Source organism: Epinephelus moara, chromosome 14, assembly GCF_006386435.1.
Source record: "Epinephelus moara isolate mb chromosome 14, YSFRI_EMoa_1.0, whole genome shotgun sequence".
Classification (NCBI taxonomy): Eukaryota; Metazoa; Chordata; class Actinopteri; order Perciformes; family Serranidae; genus Epinephelus; species Epinephelus moara.
Window position 1 is genome coordinate 26,738,598 of NC_065519.1, and position 16,484 is coordinate 26,755,081.

At 40.6% G+C, this 16,484-nt stretch overlaps 1 protein-coding gene across 2 annotated transcripts in view; it reads left to right on the forward strand.

The window, feature by feature from the left end:
• Positions 1-1,209: 1,209 nt before the first annotated feature.
• Positions 1,210-16,484, forward strand: part of rock2a (rho-associated, coiled-coil containing protein kinase 2a) — a 43,180-nt gene continuing 27,905 nt past the window's right edge. For both annotated transcript variants that reach the window (XM_050061272.1, XM_050061273.1), the window contains exon 1: positions 1,210-2,068. In XM_050061272.1, the coding sequence (XP_049917229.1) occupies positions 1,970-2,068 (99 nt within the window). In that variant the 5' untranslated portion in view covers positions 1,210-1,969. The remainder of the gene's footprint in view (positions 2,069-16,484) is intronic.

Sequence of the window (16,484 nt, forward strand, 5' to 3'; positions counted from 1 at the left end):
GACAGGACGCAAATTGGTACACAGAAAAATCACCAGAATGCAGAAGATGAAGTGTTTGATGCTTCCCAGAATCATAGTTTCATATGTGTCCCTCTCAATATTCAAACCAAATCTATGCCCTTGAGGTTAAATGTTTTAGACAATGAGCCTGAAGAATATTGTAGAAATCTCAAGATTCAACAAGTTGATTGTCTCAGCAGTCGGACACTTTCACATCAACACCAGTACGACTTAATGCAACACTGTTATGTCGCATTACTTATTCACTTCCTCTACCTTGTGCAATACAGTATATCTACACTGTGAATTCTGTGCAATATTTATTTACTCCCCAACACTGTATAAATTGCTCTTACATTGTTTTTAATTTTAATACTACACACCATGTGTGTATTACATCCAGTGTGCAGTGATCCTGTACAGCTGTCAATAGATACCCATACATATATTCATAATTTTTTTCCCATTTGTACATAAGTCAAAAGTGTATATAGTGTAAATATTATTGAGTGTATAGTTGTGTCTAAATGTAGTACTTTGTATTATATATATATATATGAATTCTGTTGTATATCTTTGTATTTTAATTTTATTCTATTGCCATTCAACTTGCTTTTCTATCTGTGCTATTTTAGCTGCTGTCACGTGAATTTCCCCAGTGTGTGATCAATAAATCTTATCTTATCTCTTATCTTATCTTGTCATATGACCAGTTTAAAAAAACTCTCAGTGATTTACACACTACAATGAAATTCTTTATTGCCAGTCTTCCTTCACGCAAAACAATAATAAAACTAGAATTAAAGTTAGAGTTTAAGAAAAATAAATACATGAATGAGCAGAACCAAAGAGTTTAAAAGTAAAGTGCACCATGCCTCATGGAAATATAGCAATGGTGGACAGGTTGATCTTAGGCCTGGAAAAACTGGGGTCTTTCCTCCAAATCCCAAGGGCACACTCATATACTGAAATTAACTCTATTTTGGAAAATGTACTTATAGGATCCAATTTGATAAGTCTGTTTGAATATATCAAGCTCTATTTAAGATACTATAATGTGTGCTAGCTAATTATTTGTTTAAAAATAGCTTGAATGTGTAAACAAGTCCAGGACAGACACATACAGAGAGGTAGAGGTGCATGGGGACGGGACAGGTGGCTTATGGGTAACGGAGTCCTCGCTGTGTTGATGTCAGGGGGAGGAGAGACTCCACAGTAAGTGTGTGTCGGTGTGTGGATGTCAGTGTGCGGTGGAAAATTCAGCCGCTGGAGGACTTTTCTCTCCGAGTAAAACTACTTATTTCTGCGAATAAAGCCAATGACGAGGACAAGACGAGGAGGACACAGGCGAAAATGCGAGAAGAAATCCAGGAAGAGAGTGTGTGCTTATTAAAAATTCAGCGCGGGAGAACAGACATTATCGCCCCTTCAGATGACTTGTGGCAGCACCGAGGATAAACTCCGACACTAACGGGCTTCAAACATCACTGAATGGGGTGAGACGAAGCGGAGTTTTGTCTGAAGAGCGACTCCAAAGCATTTCCAAGCGGCCAAAAAGCAAAAGGGAAGGGGAGGAGAGGGGGGCAAAGAAAACGCCCTGCTGCCTGTTGCTGGTATCTCCACATTCAAACTTTATCGCCGAGTTGGAAAAATGCATCTTTCACTTAACGGGAGGTGATGATTTAAGTGTGACGTTATCTTTATTAGCCGGACGCCAAACAGCTAGCTAACTGAGGGCCCGCTCCACTGGGCAAGTTTTGGGTGTCTCTGCTTTGGGGATATTTTCTCTTCATTGTGCACACTATTCCTGTTGGAAGCGATTTGGGTGGGCTGAGAGCCCAAGGCTGCTCCGCTAGGCCCACGGCCATTAGCCAGGAACAAAGAGGTTTCACATGTAAACTCAAACAGTTTTGGGGAAAAGCTCCTCATATTTTTTTTGCTCAACTTTTAACCCACCGACGCTGCAGCCATGTCTAACGGCGCGGAGAGGAGGATGGAAAGCCGGCTGAAGAAGCTGGAGGACATGATCAGAGAGCCCAGATCCCCCATAAACCTGGAAAGTTTGCTGGTAAGTCAAGTGGGATACACCTCGTAGATGATTAATGATGCCATGTTGTCTATTCGCTGCAACACTAGACACGTATGCACACACTTCATGCTGTTAACACACATATATATCTGTCATTCCCAAATTGTATCCTGCTACTGTTAGCATTGTTTTTACATTAGGCAATCTGTGGTGCTATTATATCCTCTCATCTCCACCACTTATAGTCTGCATTGTTTCCATTCTCTCCTGAAATCAGATACCTTTCCATAATACCCTTTTATTTTAGAAAAAGCTGTGAAAACAAGAGCCTCATGGTGGACATACTGTAGGCCTGATTAATAGTTAAGACTGAGTGCAGACAGTGCAGTTTGGGGCTCTGTGAAGCGTGTCTACAGATTAGGATTAACTCATGGAGAATGTCCCACTTGGTGTGTTTATGGAGACTAATATTTCCGGCCAAAAGTCCCTCTTGGGCAACAGTTGGGCCCACCAGACCAGGGTTGTCCCACAACCCACCAGATCCACACACCTATTCTGGTCTTCCTGTACTAAAAAGGTATGTTGTTTACCAGTTTCAGATAAGAGGGTCTCCTTGAAACCAGTATGATTCATCTTGTGCTTCATTCCCAGCTAAATATGAACTGTGTAATCATCCTAAAAAAGCAACACTGTAGGACTTGCTATCTTTGGCATGATCAAGCAATTAGATGTAAACATGGTGAATCAAAATTCCTTTTAATATACATACACATATGTCAAACTAAACCCTGCCATTGCATGCCCTGAACTGTCAGCTCAGTGAATTGTCCCTATACTCTCTATAATCTCTAAATGAAGTGCAGACTGATTGCCATTTGCATACAGCACGTGAATCATACCAATTCCACTTTAATATGTTTCTGTCTTGCTTCCCACATAGATTTCTGGGAAGTGAGCTGGTGCATTTCCATCACTGTTTCGTCTGAGTTGACGTAGTTAGAAGTTGTGAGATTTATCATAGATTTTTCTGTTGTGAAGCAACAAACTCTGGTGTCCCTGTGTTTACACTTGCAAGACTGAGTCACCTTTGTTTATCCAACAGAATTTAAAACATTTTCTCGCCAATTAAATTAATCACCAACTAATATGAGTAATTTTTAAGGGAAAAAAAGTCAAAATTCTCTGATTGCAGCTTCTTAAATGTGAATATTTACTAGTTTCTGTACTTCTCTATGACATTAACAGAAATGATCTTTGGGTATTGGACAAAATAAGACATTATAGGACATCATCTTGGGCTCTGGGAAACACTGAATACATTTTTCATCATCTTTGGACATTTTATAGAACAAACAACTTATCAATTAATTTAAAAAAATAATCAACAGTAATTGTCAGTTGCAGCCCTTGTCTGATATAGTCTGATTATCAGCTTATTAATACACCAGTTCTGTTAATGAATGTTGAGCATTATACAAAGTCAAAATAGAGTATCAGTAGTTGAAATTTCCTGTACTGATACAATCTGATCATGTCATGATACAGAGATGAAGGGAAATTATTGTCCCCTTTTGCAAACAGCAGAAGATGGAGCTTTCTGTTGGAGACTAAAAGTTTATTATTTGGCAAAGGAAACTTTGCAGTGGAGATAAGACTCCAATTGTAATTCTCTGAACTGGGTCTGCCGAAGAAGTATAAAGGGTGTACCCCTTGAGAGATGCTTTTGGCCAGTTTTGTGATGACCTCAAGTTGCCTAAGGCAGTGGAAAAATACTCTCATTATACCAGTGTATAGCATGCCATTGGGCTGAAATAGGAAAGGAAAAGACCCAAATAAATTCTGGTTTTGGTTGTGGTCCACAGGAACTTAGATATCTGAGCCTGAGTGAAAGCGCTTTGATTGCTCGGACCAGAGAAATCTGGAGTCGCTAACGTTTGGTCGTGTCCAGTGTCACCCGCTGTATAATGTATGGATAGGAGGACATCGTTTTCAAATCCTCACCTCCAACTGTGATTCAGAGTCAGCGCTGTGTCACCAAAGTACCCACTGTTGCTGTAAAGTTTGGTGGTGGTGTTTTTAAATTTTTGGAACCCTAACTCGACCTGACAGAGGGCAAACACACTGTTGGGTCTATCTTAAAAAGCATCACCTCACCCCTTTTAATGGGCCCCATCCAACTTGGGGCCTGCTGTACGTACCCTCCCCTGCTCTCCCTCACACTACTTGAGACACTCCTGGCCTGCTCCCTCTTCCCTTAAAACATTTAGCAGAATACTTGCTCGAACACTGGTGGTGTTTACTTCCTGCACGCGAGCCGGAGAGATAGAGGTGTTGAGTGTTTGAGACAAAAGTTGAGTGGGAAGCATGCGTAGGAGAGAGCAGGCTGCAGTTTTCCATTTTTAGCAGCCTCGGAGCTGTCGCAGGGATCAAGAAGTTTTGCTGCTCACGGTGGGATTCAAACACACAGTCACGCACACACAAACACTAAACGCTCAGAAATGTCCTTTTTTGCAGGTGGAATAAAACATGCATACTTAAAGTGCCTTGATAATTGCTCACAGGCTCATATTCAGTAAACAGTGAATCACACATCCCCCTGCTATTGTGGCATAGCAACAGCAAATGGAAAAAAAAAATCAGAAGAAGCTGCTTTGTTGACTATTATATAGCCCCCCAAATAACAGCTTTGTGAAAGAATCTCAGCAATTAACATCAGGTTTTTACTTCTCAGTTGACTTAAAGTTAGACGTATTAAGGGCTTGCCAGGGAGCCGTGGGCTCAGTACCCTGAGGATACGGAAAGCTGACAGTGAGGAATCTGCAGCATCTGTCAAGTAAACTCTGTGACCTTCCTGTAAAGAAATCTGACCCATTATAAACTGGGATATACAGTATTGTACTCTGACATTATATTTAGGCAGCAGAGATTCTTTTGTAAACAATTTTGAACACTAAAGTCACACTTGCTTCCAAAAAAAGAATAGCAAAAATCACATAAATGGTGCTTTAATGGTGCCATCCAAACGGTAAAATCACTATATTGCCCCTATCAGCATTCGATCAAATGTAACCTCAAGTCTAAGCAACCTTCCCCTTTGTGCAAACTGTAGTGATCGTTATTTGGCAGCACACCACTGCTGACTAAAGTGCTGGAGTTAACTCAGCAGCTCCAGGTACAGGGAGTGATTGTTGAGGACAAGCAAAAGAAAGGGCATTTCTTGAGATAAAGAAAAAATATGGACACTTGATTGCAAGTCGCATAAGTTGCCTTTCTGCCGTCCTAAAGGAAATGACCTCATTGAGTAAATAGTTGGCAGCTATATATGGGACTCAAAGTCCCTGCGAATGACTGCACTTTCCCCTTTCACTTTTCAGCCTTATCTCTTTTTCTCTGGCTCTGCTTCTCTCTCAGCCTGCAGCTCAGCCCCTCCCGTCAGGCTTGTTAAACACACTGCAGGTATTTTAACTGTAGCTCCAGTCCAAAGCCCTTTGATACAGCTGCAGACCTGGTACCACCAGATAACTTAGTACACAGCACTTAAGAGTGAACGATATGAGATATGCATTGCTAAGAGTTTGTCTGATGTCTTCCAGATCATCTCCTGGGGCAGTCCCTGGGTGTTACTCAGCATTAGGTGACCATAACGTTTAATAACATAATGCAGGTTTTTTTTTAATCAAATTTTGTTCCTTCCATCCATTTCCATCAATATATTCTCAGTTTGTTCATTTCTCCGACTTATTTCCCACCTATCACTCTTCTCATCCAGCATCTCCTGTCTCCCTTTTTCTTAACGTCTGTCCTTTTCCATTTCTCCTATCATTTCTCTGCCCACACTGGAGTTTCTTCCTTGATTGTGGCGCTCTCCAGGGAGGTGGGGAAACCCCTGTGTGTCTTTTTCTCTGTCTTTACCCTGATAGTCAACCTGAGTGTCCGCTCTGTCTCTGGAGTGCAGTTGGGTTGCTCTCAGGCAAGCAGCAGCAGCAGCAGTAGTCCAGGCTTCAATGTGCTAGCTGGATAGAAACACTTCCTTATAAGGCACTGGGGACGGTGGCCCCGGCCAATTTTTTTTTTCTGCAAAACAAGCCAGTCTCTCTGCTCCACACCTCCTCTGGTGAGACGGCCGGGCCTCTCCGCAGTCTTTTTTTGGTTTTTGCTCCACTCCAGTGAAGAAGACCCAGCGTCTTCCGGGTGTGCAAGCCCTCAGTGGTCTTGAAATGTCACACTTCACTTCAGCTATGTATCATCTGGTCTTCTTTAGTGGTCAGAACAAAGTAACATTATCGGGTTTTCCCTGTTTTTTGAAGCCATAGATGGCCCACCAGATGTTTTTCTAAACATCTATGATTTGCTTTGTGCCAGGGCTTTAGCTTAAACTATTAGTACTTCTATTTCACTTATTTATTGTCTTCCCATACAAAGTAATTTTAAGATTTGTGGTCTCAAAGGAATAGTTTGACATTTTAGGAATGTGCTTACTCGCTTTCTCGCCAAAGAGTTAGATGAGAGGCATGATACCACTCTCATGTCTGTACGTTTAATCTGTAGCTACAGCTTAGCTTAGCGCAAAGACTGGAAACGGGGGGAAACCCCTAGCCTGGCTCTGACTGAAGGAAACAAAATCCACCTACCAGCACCTCTAAAGCTCACTAATTATCTCATTATGTATTGTTTGTTTAATCTATACACAAGACAGAATTGTTTCATGAAGGGTTATGTGTGAATGTTATTCGGCCATATGACTTCCTGGAGTCTCTACTGGTTGCCTGGCAACCTCACTCTGACGACAGGACTTCAAGAAAACTAAAAGAAGGAGGGGACATTCAAATTTTGCATTCGTGCCACTTCTGTTGATGTTAATGGGGCAGACACGACAAGTCCCACTATAACCGGTCATATCTGTGCTATTTCACCTTTGACTGAAAAATTCTTCCGCACAAAACAAACACACCAAATAACTGGAAGTTGACTGATGTATTTTACCGGAATGTGCATGTTCATTTCCTTGCTTTTGGTCTTCAACCAGATCATAGCTCTGTCCAGCAGCTGCATAAAGCTCAACTCAAGCCCATTTGGTTCAAGATAGCTACATTGTGATACGTGACCAAACAAGGCAGGTGTGATCAATTATCCCTGACCAGACTGCAATTATAACCAGATCAATTTATTAATGGCTCAAATTAGAACAGGCTGGACTCAATGATATGGCCCATCAGAATCAGGCAAATATCCTGAAGCCAAACTACGACTTCACCATATGTTATAATGCCTTGTACTTTTGCCTCGGTGATTTACATTCATACGAATCATCTTGCCTATGTTATTAGCTAGTCAGGCTTGCAAAAAAAAGTGCAGATGCCATCTTAGTTCACTGATGAACAAAGTAGGAAAGCACCAGTAAACATCCAGATTTATAGAGGCATATACATTTGTCAGTTAGCACCACCCCCTGACGATAATAGGAAACATTATCGAGAGAGCTGGCTAACATTCCTGATTATTATTATTAAATATCATCAACAGTTTTTTATTTATCATTTATTGATAATTAAATACATGTACAGTGCTACCTCTTGTCAAAAGGAATTTCACCCTTGGCACCAATGTCTATTCATTGGACACACATTGACGTAATGACTCTTCCTTCTTTTATAGTTTCCTTGTAAGACTTCAGGAAGTTATTGCGCTTGGCCAAGAAATAGTCTGGTGCATCATCCCCCATAAAACCACAACATGTCCTTTTACACTTTGGCTTTTGTAGAGACGAAACAGACAACATACAAAGTTAGTAACAGATCTGTAGTGTGTTACATTTTGGTGTTTATACATTTGTATTTGTGTAGATGTCACTTATTTTGGATTTGGGACCCTAAATTTGTTTCTCAACATCACTGTATTCCTTGTTTTGTTGTTTTTGTCTGTTTTTTTGTGGAGAGTTGTTGATCTCCCAGCTGCTGTGAAACATCAGACAGCTGTTTGCCTAAGACTAATTTCTTATTGGCAGGTACATTATGTCAAAATTACTTTAAAAGTAATGTGTTTGTAACAAAAAATTACAGTGACTGATAAGTGTTGAGTCTTATTATTTTGCTTTAAAAGGCAAAAGGGTTTCCCCAGCCTGCTGTAAAGTATTTATCACAAAGTGAGCAAAACTCAAAGTCCAGCATACATGCAGAGAGGCACATAGATAAATATACACATACTTAACAACACATTATATAATACCGTGGACAAATAGAACAAGACATGATCAGGTCCAAGATCCACCTTAAAGGGATGTGAGGAAGAATTCAAAAAATGAGGAAGAGCTTAATCCCCAGATATGAATGGTTATGCTGTGTGTCCAGAGAAAAATAACATATTGCTTCAACTCAGAGTATGAGTATAACTATGACTATGCTACAACATAGTTCCCCATCTGCTTTTATGATAAACCTTTAGATGAACTGCTGCAAATCTCATTCATTCCCATAATCTGACATTTGGACTTGAAGCAAAGCTGGAATGGGATGTCTTGATGTGTTTACAGCTGTATGGTTCTCATGTGAAAGGAAATGTATACACCCTAAGATTTGTCTTAATCTGGTGGATCTTCTTGTCTAGACATAAAGACCGTGGCAGAGATAATTTGGCTGTGCATACAACGGTGCATCCAGAAGCGATGCATCTTGCGAATACAAATAAATCAAACAGCACCCGGGCTCTAATCTTAGTGCATAGTTTCTGGATATCACAGCTCTCATGGAAGATTTTGACTTTTAAAGAACTTTCACTTTCCACACTGATCAAAGTGACAAGTGAACCAAGTTATGCAAAGCACGCATGCGGTTGACAGTGGCTGAGTGCACAAATGTTGTTGAATTCTGTTGTCGGCTTGTGCGAAATCTTCACCCTGTTGTGTGAATGTTAAAGAGTTTGATACCTGAGTCTCAATGTATTTTTAGTTTTAAATGAGGGTGTGAGTGACCAGAGAGGAGAAGAGAACAGGAGTCTCCCACGCACAATACATAACCCATCCATCTGGCCACAGCGTTATCATTCCATCACAACGTGCTGTAGAAACACAACCTCCCACACACGTACACGCACTTTCTCTCACGCACACGCTTGCATATGCACAGGCTTGGTTACTCATGACCACACATTTGCATTCATTTTCACAAGCAAACACGTTATTCACTTGATCTTAGCAACACACAAGCTGCATTGTGTGCAACCAGCAGCAACGATAGAAAAATACAACACATTAGCAAAGGACTACGGACTGCCAGTGCATTCATGCAGCTTTTACTTCCTTTAAGAAACCCAGACAAGAGGGTTTGAATGTGTGTGTGGTAGGGCTTTAGTCCAGTGGTGTTTTAGCGTTGGAGGTGGCAGTTATAATTCAAATAGTTTGTGTGCTGATACTAAAAATATTTATGTACGAATTAAAGCATGTTCATGCCAGAGTGTTGAAACTGAAACCCTCAATTGAAACCCAGCCTAATGACGCTGTTCTAATGTTAGTGGCTTTTTATTGCAAATTGGTCCACTATATCTGTTCAGTGGCAGGGAAACTGAGGTCACTTACTGCCTTAGATAAAGAGCTGTGTGACAAAAACAGCTTTTTTAAAAATAAACAAATATGGAAGCGAAGTATTTTAAGCACAAATTCACTGGTTACAGCTTGTTAAAAGCGAATATGTCTGTTTTTTTATTCTCTTTACTCTTAGACATTGCTGTACCACTTCCAGGTAGACAACTGGCAATCGATGTCAGTTGCAGAGATATGTCATTTCCGGCCATTTAAAGATATATAGTTAAAAATGGTGGTCCAACCTCTCTGACATTTTTTGCTGTGCTTATTTTCTGTACTGTGTTGCTTTGCTTGCGTCTGTGATAACACCAAATCTACTGGCACAGAAGATAAGCAATCTACTGCTGGTGACGAGGGCGACCATGTGTTCTAAAATCACTGTTTTTGCCAGTGGAGTCTGGTAGCTTTGAGATAATGGCTTCAGTTCCCCGCTGTAAAGGACTGTCTGACAGCAAGGTAAAGCGGTGAAAAAAATCTGAATATGACAGAAACTTAAATTGGTATTGATTTTTTTTTTAAGGTGGGTCTTTTTTAGGTGGCTAAAAACTAACCAAATGAGGAAGAGTGTACTCAGCGCCATTTTATGTAATGGACACAGGGCCTTTCTACCCCGGAAGTAATTGTAAACAAACACTGTGATTTGGTCTATAGTAAACAGATGTTCTTTGGGTTTGGACTGTTGGTCAGACAAAAGAAGATATTTTAAGATGTCGTCATGGGATCTTGGAACTTGTGATGGGCAGTTTTTTGTTTTTGTTTTTACTGACGATTAATTGAGAAAATAAACTCTTGACCCTCTTGGCTTATGGTGCCCCTTAAAACAAGATCTACCTGTGACCCTTCATCACAGGCTATTGACACGACGAGTTATGAGCACTTCAAGAGTAAAGAGAGAAGCCTTATTTTTCCTTTTCAAATTGTTGCCTAAGAAGGACCTTTCAGATGCTGAATGGGGTAAAAGTATCCAGTATTTTGTGAGAAAAATACTTGTTTGTCTTTGTTATCTCTTTAATCTTCTTGGGAACCACTGAATTAGTCGACAATGAAATTGTTAGTTGCACCTGATATACCACAGAAATCCTAGGTTGCCTGATTTAAGAGAACATTAGATAACAATATAGTTGGTTTGCATTTGGAAACAAACCCCCTCTCCTTATTTATCATGCCTCCTTTTTTGTAAGTGGAACATTAAGAGCATTTAGATAGCAGAGTTTAAGATTAACACACAGCAGGACGTTATGTACATGCAGTTCTCTCTTTGCTATGTATTTTTCCTGGCACATTCCTCAGTATGCTTTATAATAACGCACGGGTGCCAAAACTGCACAGGGCACAGGAGCATGGGACAGAAATCTGTCAAATGCAAGAGTAAGACATACTCTTGTTATTCCCTGTGGAGACATTAGCTGTGCTATTTGTGAGCCTCTGCAGGATTCTTGCCGTTGTGTCTTTCTTGGAGAGTTTACGGGCCCTGCCTGGCACGGTCCCCTCACTCTGCCCAGCCCACCGTTTATCCCCACAACTATTTTTAAAACGGCTGGAATTCAATCAAAACATTAACTTTCTGCTCAATCCTTTTAAAGCCGCAGCAGTGCTGCTTGTTTTCTGTTCCACATGCCGAGTGATGAGATGGGTATGTGGGGAGGAAGAGGGTTTTTTTGGGGTGGGGGGAATAACTGTAAATTGAGCAGGGACAGTTTGTGAAGTGGGAGGCTTTGAATAGTTGAGTTATTCCTCTTTGTGTTTAGCTCCTTTCAGGTTAACATCATCACATTCCTGACTGGTGGATCCACGTGGCTTTTTATAGGGTGGTAAAGAGGGGGAGCAGGCGAAGGGAGAGCGACAGCTCCATAATGTCAACAGCAGGTTGGGTAAATAAAATAGAAAAGAATAGAAAGTGCTGAAATAGTGTGCTTATAAAACTCCCGCCTGCTGCTTCTCTGCAGCTTCAACTTGTCTTGACTCTTTGTATTTTGCAGGAGTTGCTAGGCAACCAGCAATAACCCATTGGCTGGATTACAGTATAGCAGAGATAAAATGCTCAAGTGCTATCTAATAGATACATAACAACTCCTACTGATAAGACTAACTGGATGGATAATACTCCTTTCAGCCCAGGAAGACATTACTGTAAGCCTGTCACTGTAAGTTGTATAGGGAAGTGTCCTGTATATCAAGCTCGGGTATAGGAGCTGACATCATTGCTTGTAATTATTTAGATGTGTTGTTCCAAAAAAAACCCTTTCCCCCAGATGTAAGTGAAGCCAGCATTACTGCGGACGAGGACAGGAGGATCTATGTGTGTCTGGAACAGGTCCAGATCAGTCAGATGCATTAAAGTTTAAATTGTTGATCCAGCTTTACACTTCCCCAGACACTTGTCAGTTATTTAATATTTATAAATAGCTGCTTCAGCTGAGTAGCCGAGAAATGTCCTCCAGAGTCTTGTTGGCATTTTTTACAGTAACGCTAATGGAGGCAAATTGGAAGAGCTGCGTGCAGCCATTTCTCTTGTGGTACTCCAACTCACTAAACGGCTTATTATGTATGACCTGCAGGGTCTCTGCGAATCAGGATGTTTCAAAATATCTGCTAAAGCACTGAAATAAACCATTTTAAAGGGGAATGCCACTCATTTTTAAAAGCAAAATATGACATCAGAAGCCACAAACAGGCCTCGCTGACGTCTCTCTGCCTTCTTCTTGTGCAGTATGCCAACAGGAAAAGCTTTTTTTTCCTCATAAAGATCCACTAACATAATTCCACGTCTTCATTTGCCATCACCAGGGCAACATGTATTTATTTATTTATCCTTCCTCCACACTTGATTCATTTTGTTTAATGGGGAGATGTAGAAATGACAGAGTGAGGAATTATATGTCACCAAGAGGTCCGGTTTATAGATAGGGAATGTTTGCTACATGCCTGTAGCGAGTCCAAGCGTTGCAACAGAGTGTTTACTTTGTATTCCTCGTGGCGACTGTCGACGGACAACGTTTGTCGTCTTTTTCATGTCCAAAGTTGGAAATCTGTGTAACTGAATCCCCTCTGCCTTAGAGTCTTTCTGCTTTGAACACTGTGGTACAGAGCACCAACTTCCTCCACATGCCATGCTGCTTTGTTGTTGTTTTTGGAGTGCAGCACCTCCGACCTTAGCAGTGTTACAGAACAGTGTGTACATGATTAATTATTAATGAATTATTGTGATGAGCAGTGACCTTTTCCTCACAAAACGCTTAAGTCTTCTGAACTATTTAGTGACACTTGATCTGTTTTTGCTCTGAAAGTGCTTTGTTTCCATTCACGGCCTCGGATAGAAAGGTGCATAAGCTCCACATGTGAACCGTCCCAACTGTGTCAGGCTGTCCTGCCTCTGTGAATGATCAAACTTTCTGCCTGTGATCACAGAGCCGAGGGACCAAACGGTACGTTTTACTACTGAAAGAAGGCAGCGGCCCTGTTCGTTCACTTTAAGACGCCTGGCCCATGTGGTGGTTTCATGGTTTGCTTATTTGCCTCTGAGAAATCAACTCGGCCAAGCAGATAATTACGATAACATTCATTTTTAGAAATTTTATTTGCCAAACTAAGCATACTTGATTTTCACCAGCATCTAATGGATTTCAGCCCGTGGTTTGGATGGGATCACAAAATGCTAGGAAACCAAATGATAACAGCAGTAAATCAATTACTTAATAAATACACAAGCGTTCGTTTGTCATAAAAGCACAGATCTACATGAACGTTCAAGGTTAACTGTTAAAATTAAACATTGGAAACTAAATGCATGATTTATCTGAGGCCTGTAGCATTATGAAAATGATATCTTTCATATCTGAGCTATGTAATTGCTGCCTGATGCTCAGTGACTGGTTTCCCTCCTGCTTTTTAGATACTGTGCAACAGCCAGTCAAGATATAATATATGGCAACATGTTTAACAGACTTTAACATCACGCCATAAAAGCACACACTCTAGAAAAAGGGACAAAGTGAATAAATAATAACATGTAGAAAACTGGAAACGGTAAATCACCTGTGGTTATTGCAGCTATTTGTTTCCTCTCTCCTGTAGCTTGACGCAACCACAGTGTTTCAGTAATGTAGCGACTACAGCTGACCGCAGTGACACGCATAGGCATTGTGAACCTGCAGGGCCTACGCCCCGAATCAGTTAACGAGTTACAAGAAATGATTGGATGCTGATTTCAGCTGAGGCTGTTGCAGATGTTTTGGCAAGTAAAATGTGTGTCTAAACACATACGACAGGTAATGTCTTGGATGCATTGTATACATGGTCATACCTTCAGCTGCCGTGCATGTGTGAATAAAATTTTTGGCTGCAGACTCTCTCTCTCATTGTGTCATGCGGATTACTGTTAATTTATTATGCTGATCTGTTCTGTACGACATCTATTGCACGTCTGTCCGTCCTGGAAGAGGGATCCCTCCTCAGTTGCTCTCCCTGAGGTTTCTACCGTTTTTTTTCCCCGTTAAAGGGGTTTTTTTGGGGAGTTTTTCCTTATCCGCTGCGAGGGTCATAAGGACAGAGGGATGTCGTATGCTGTAAAGCCCTGTGAGGCAAATTGTGATTTGTGATATTGGGCTTTATAAATAAAATTGATTGATTGATTGATTGAGACGAATGCAGAGCAGCAGTAGCAGAGAATGCTGCCTCAGAGGAAATGACTTGCACACAGGGACTGGCTTCATGACACAGTGAAATTATCTGCCAGCCCTGGGGTGGGGTGGATCATTTCCTGTATTGCTGCGCTCGTAGGGAGATCCTTGTGCGTGTATGTGTACGTGCGCACACACCCGGCAACCCCACTCCACCCCCCAGCGTGTGTATTTTTTTCCCTTAAATAGTAGTTTTGTGTGAGGTCAGTCCTTTAATGGGGAAGTGAAATAGAGATGATGAAACGGAGTGTGCAGCTCGTTGTAGACTGGCTGCAGCCGAGCGGAGAACGATGGAGAGAGCAGGAGGAGAGGCAGATAAGACGGAGGGAGAGCAGCAGAAAAGGGCAAAAGAAAAAAGAAGAGGGGGAAATGAATACATAGGACGTGAGGGAAACACAACACAGATTGTGCCATCCTGTCTACTACTGTAATGATGGGAGAACAAGAAGAGGAAGGAAGACGACAAGTTTGAAAGAAACCAGTTTAGACCACTGGGTCAGAGTGGGGTTCTTGTGTTCTCTGTTATAACATTTGGCTTGGTCCAATGTTTCAAACAGCTCCTCATTGACCGTTAAGGAATGCGTGGCTGACAAAAGTTGATAGATGACTTCCTTATTGTAACACACTGTAACAATTATGGGTTTACATCAGTCTGTCTTTTGCTTATTTAATAGTTTCCCTACATTGCCCTGGGTCAAAATATATCCATTATCAGATGACTGAATGCTACACATAGTTAGCTTGTGTTCTGTTGACCAAACATGCTGCTGCAGTCCAGTTTTAAGCTTCTGGTTCTGTTCGGGCTGCTGCGACGCTGCTCACAGAGTGGAGTTTAAAGCCATATCACAATGAGATGATGAGATGTTTGCATATTGTGCAGCCCTGCTCTTAAATTGATGTGAAACTGTGGAGTAACAGTTTATCAGACAAGTCAGTAATACAGCAGAATTTATCAGTGAATAATATTGTTAGTTAAAAGATTAGAATAGAGTTTAAAAAGACATAAAGCTCTACTTTTCCTCTAACTTCCAATCTTTAATATTTATATCCTTCACTTGCTCATTTTATTTTTCTGTTCATTTATTTTTGTGTTTTTTTTTTTATCGTGGCACACATTTAATCATGTATTTAAATACAATCCAAAATGCAGCAATCCAATTTCCTTTTTCTCACCTCATTTCTGATTTTCCTCCCACATGTCCATGAATGTCCAGAGCGGTGATTGGTAGAGAGTGTGGTGTGTATATGTTAGGGCTGCCACTAACGATTATTTTCATTGTCGACTAATCTGTCGATTATTTCTTCGATTAGTCGACTAATCATTTCATCGAAAAATGTGTTAAAATGTTGAAAAATGTTGGTCTGTCTAGCCCAAACCCCCAAATTACATCATCTAATGTTTTGTTTCATACTCACGCCAAAGGGTGTTAGTTCACTGTCACAGGAGAGTGTGTAAAGCTGCCAATATCTGAACTTAAGAAGCTGCAGTAAGAGTATTTTGGGGTACTTTTATAGTACTTTTCTATGAAAAATGACTCAAACCGATTAGTCGACTACTAAAATAGTCACCGATTATTTCAATAGTCGATTAGTCATCGATTAGTCGACTAATCGTGGCAGCCCTAGTATATGTGTGGTACTGCCTGTGTCCGTGTCTGTGTAACAACAGTAAGGCTTTGAAGAAATGACCATTTGTATATCAGTTAGTCATGACCTGTTACCTTGAATTTAAAGAAAACTTTTCTTTTCTTTCATGCCATCATGGAAAACGGCAAACACAGATTATTTATTGATATGGGGACCACTTTAACATCAGCAAAACTATATCAAAACATCAATTTACAAACTCACACAACCCGTGCAGTATAATTCAAGCCTCATTTGTCCAGTCGTGTGCTCAGTACTGCCCAAACACATGCATTTTTTGCTAAAGCTTTTCTGTTTAAAACTCAACAGATAATGAAATTTACCTATGCTTTCTTCAAAGCCACACACCAATATCATGTTTTGCGAGAAGTGTGTGTATATATATATATATATATATATATATATATATATATATATACATATACAGTGGTGTGAAAAAGTGTTTGCCCCCTTCCTGATTTCTTACTTTTTTGCATGTTTTCCGCACTTAAATGTTTCAGATCATCAAACACATTTAAACATTAGTCAAAGATAACACAAGTAAACACAAAAT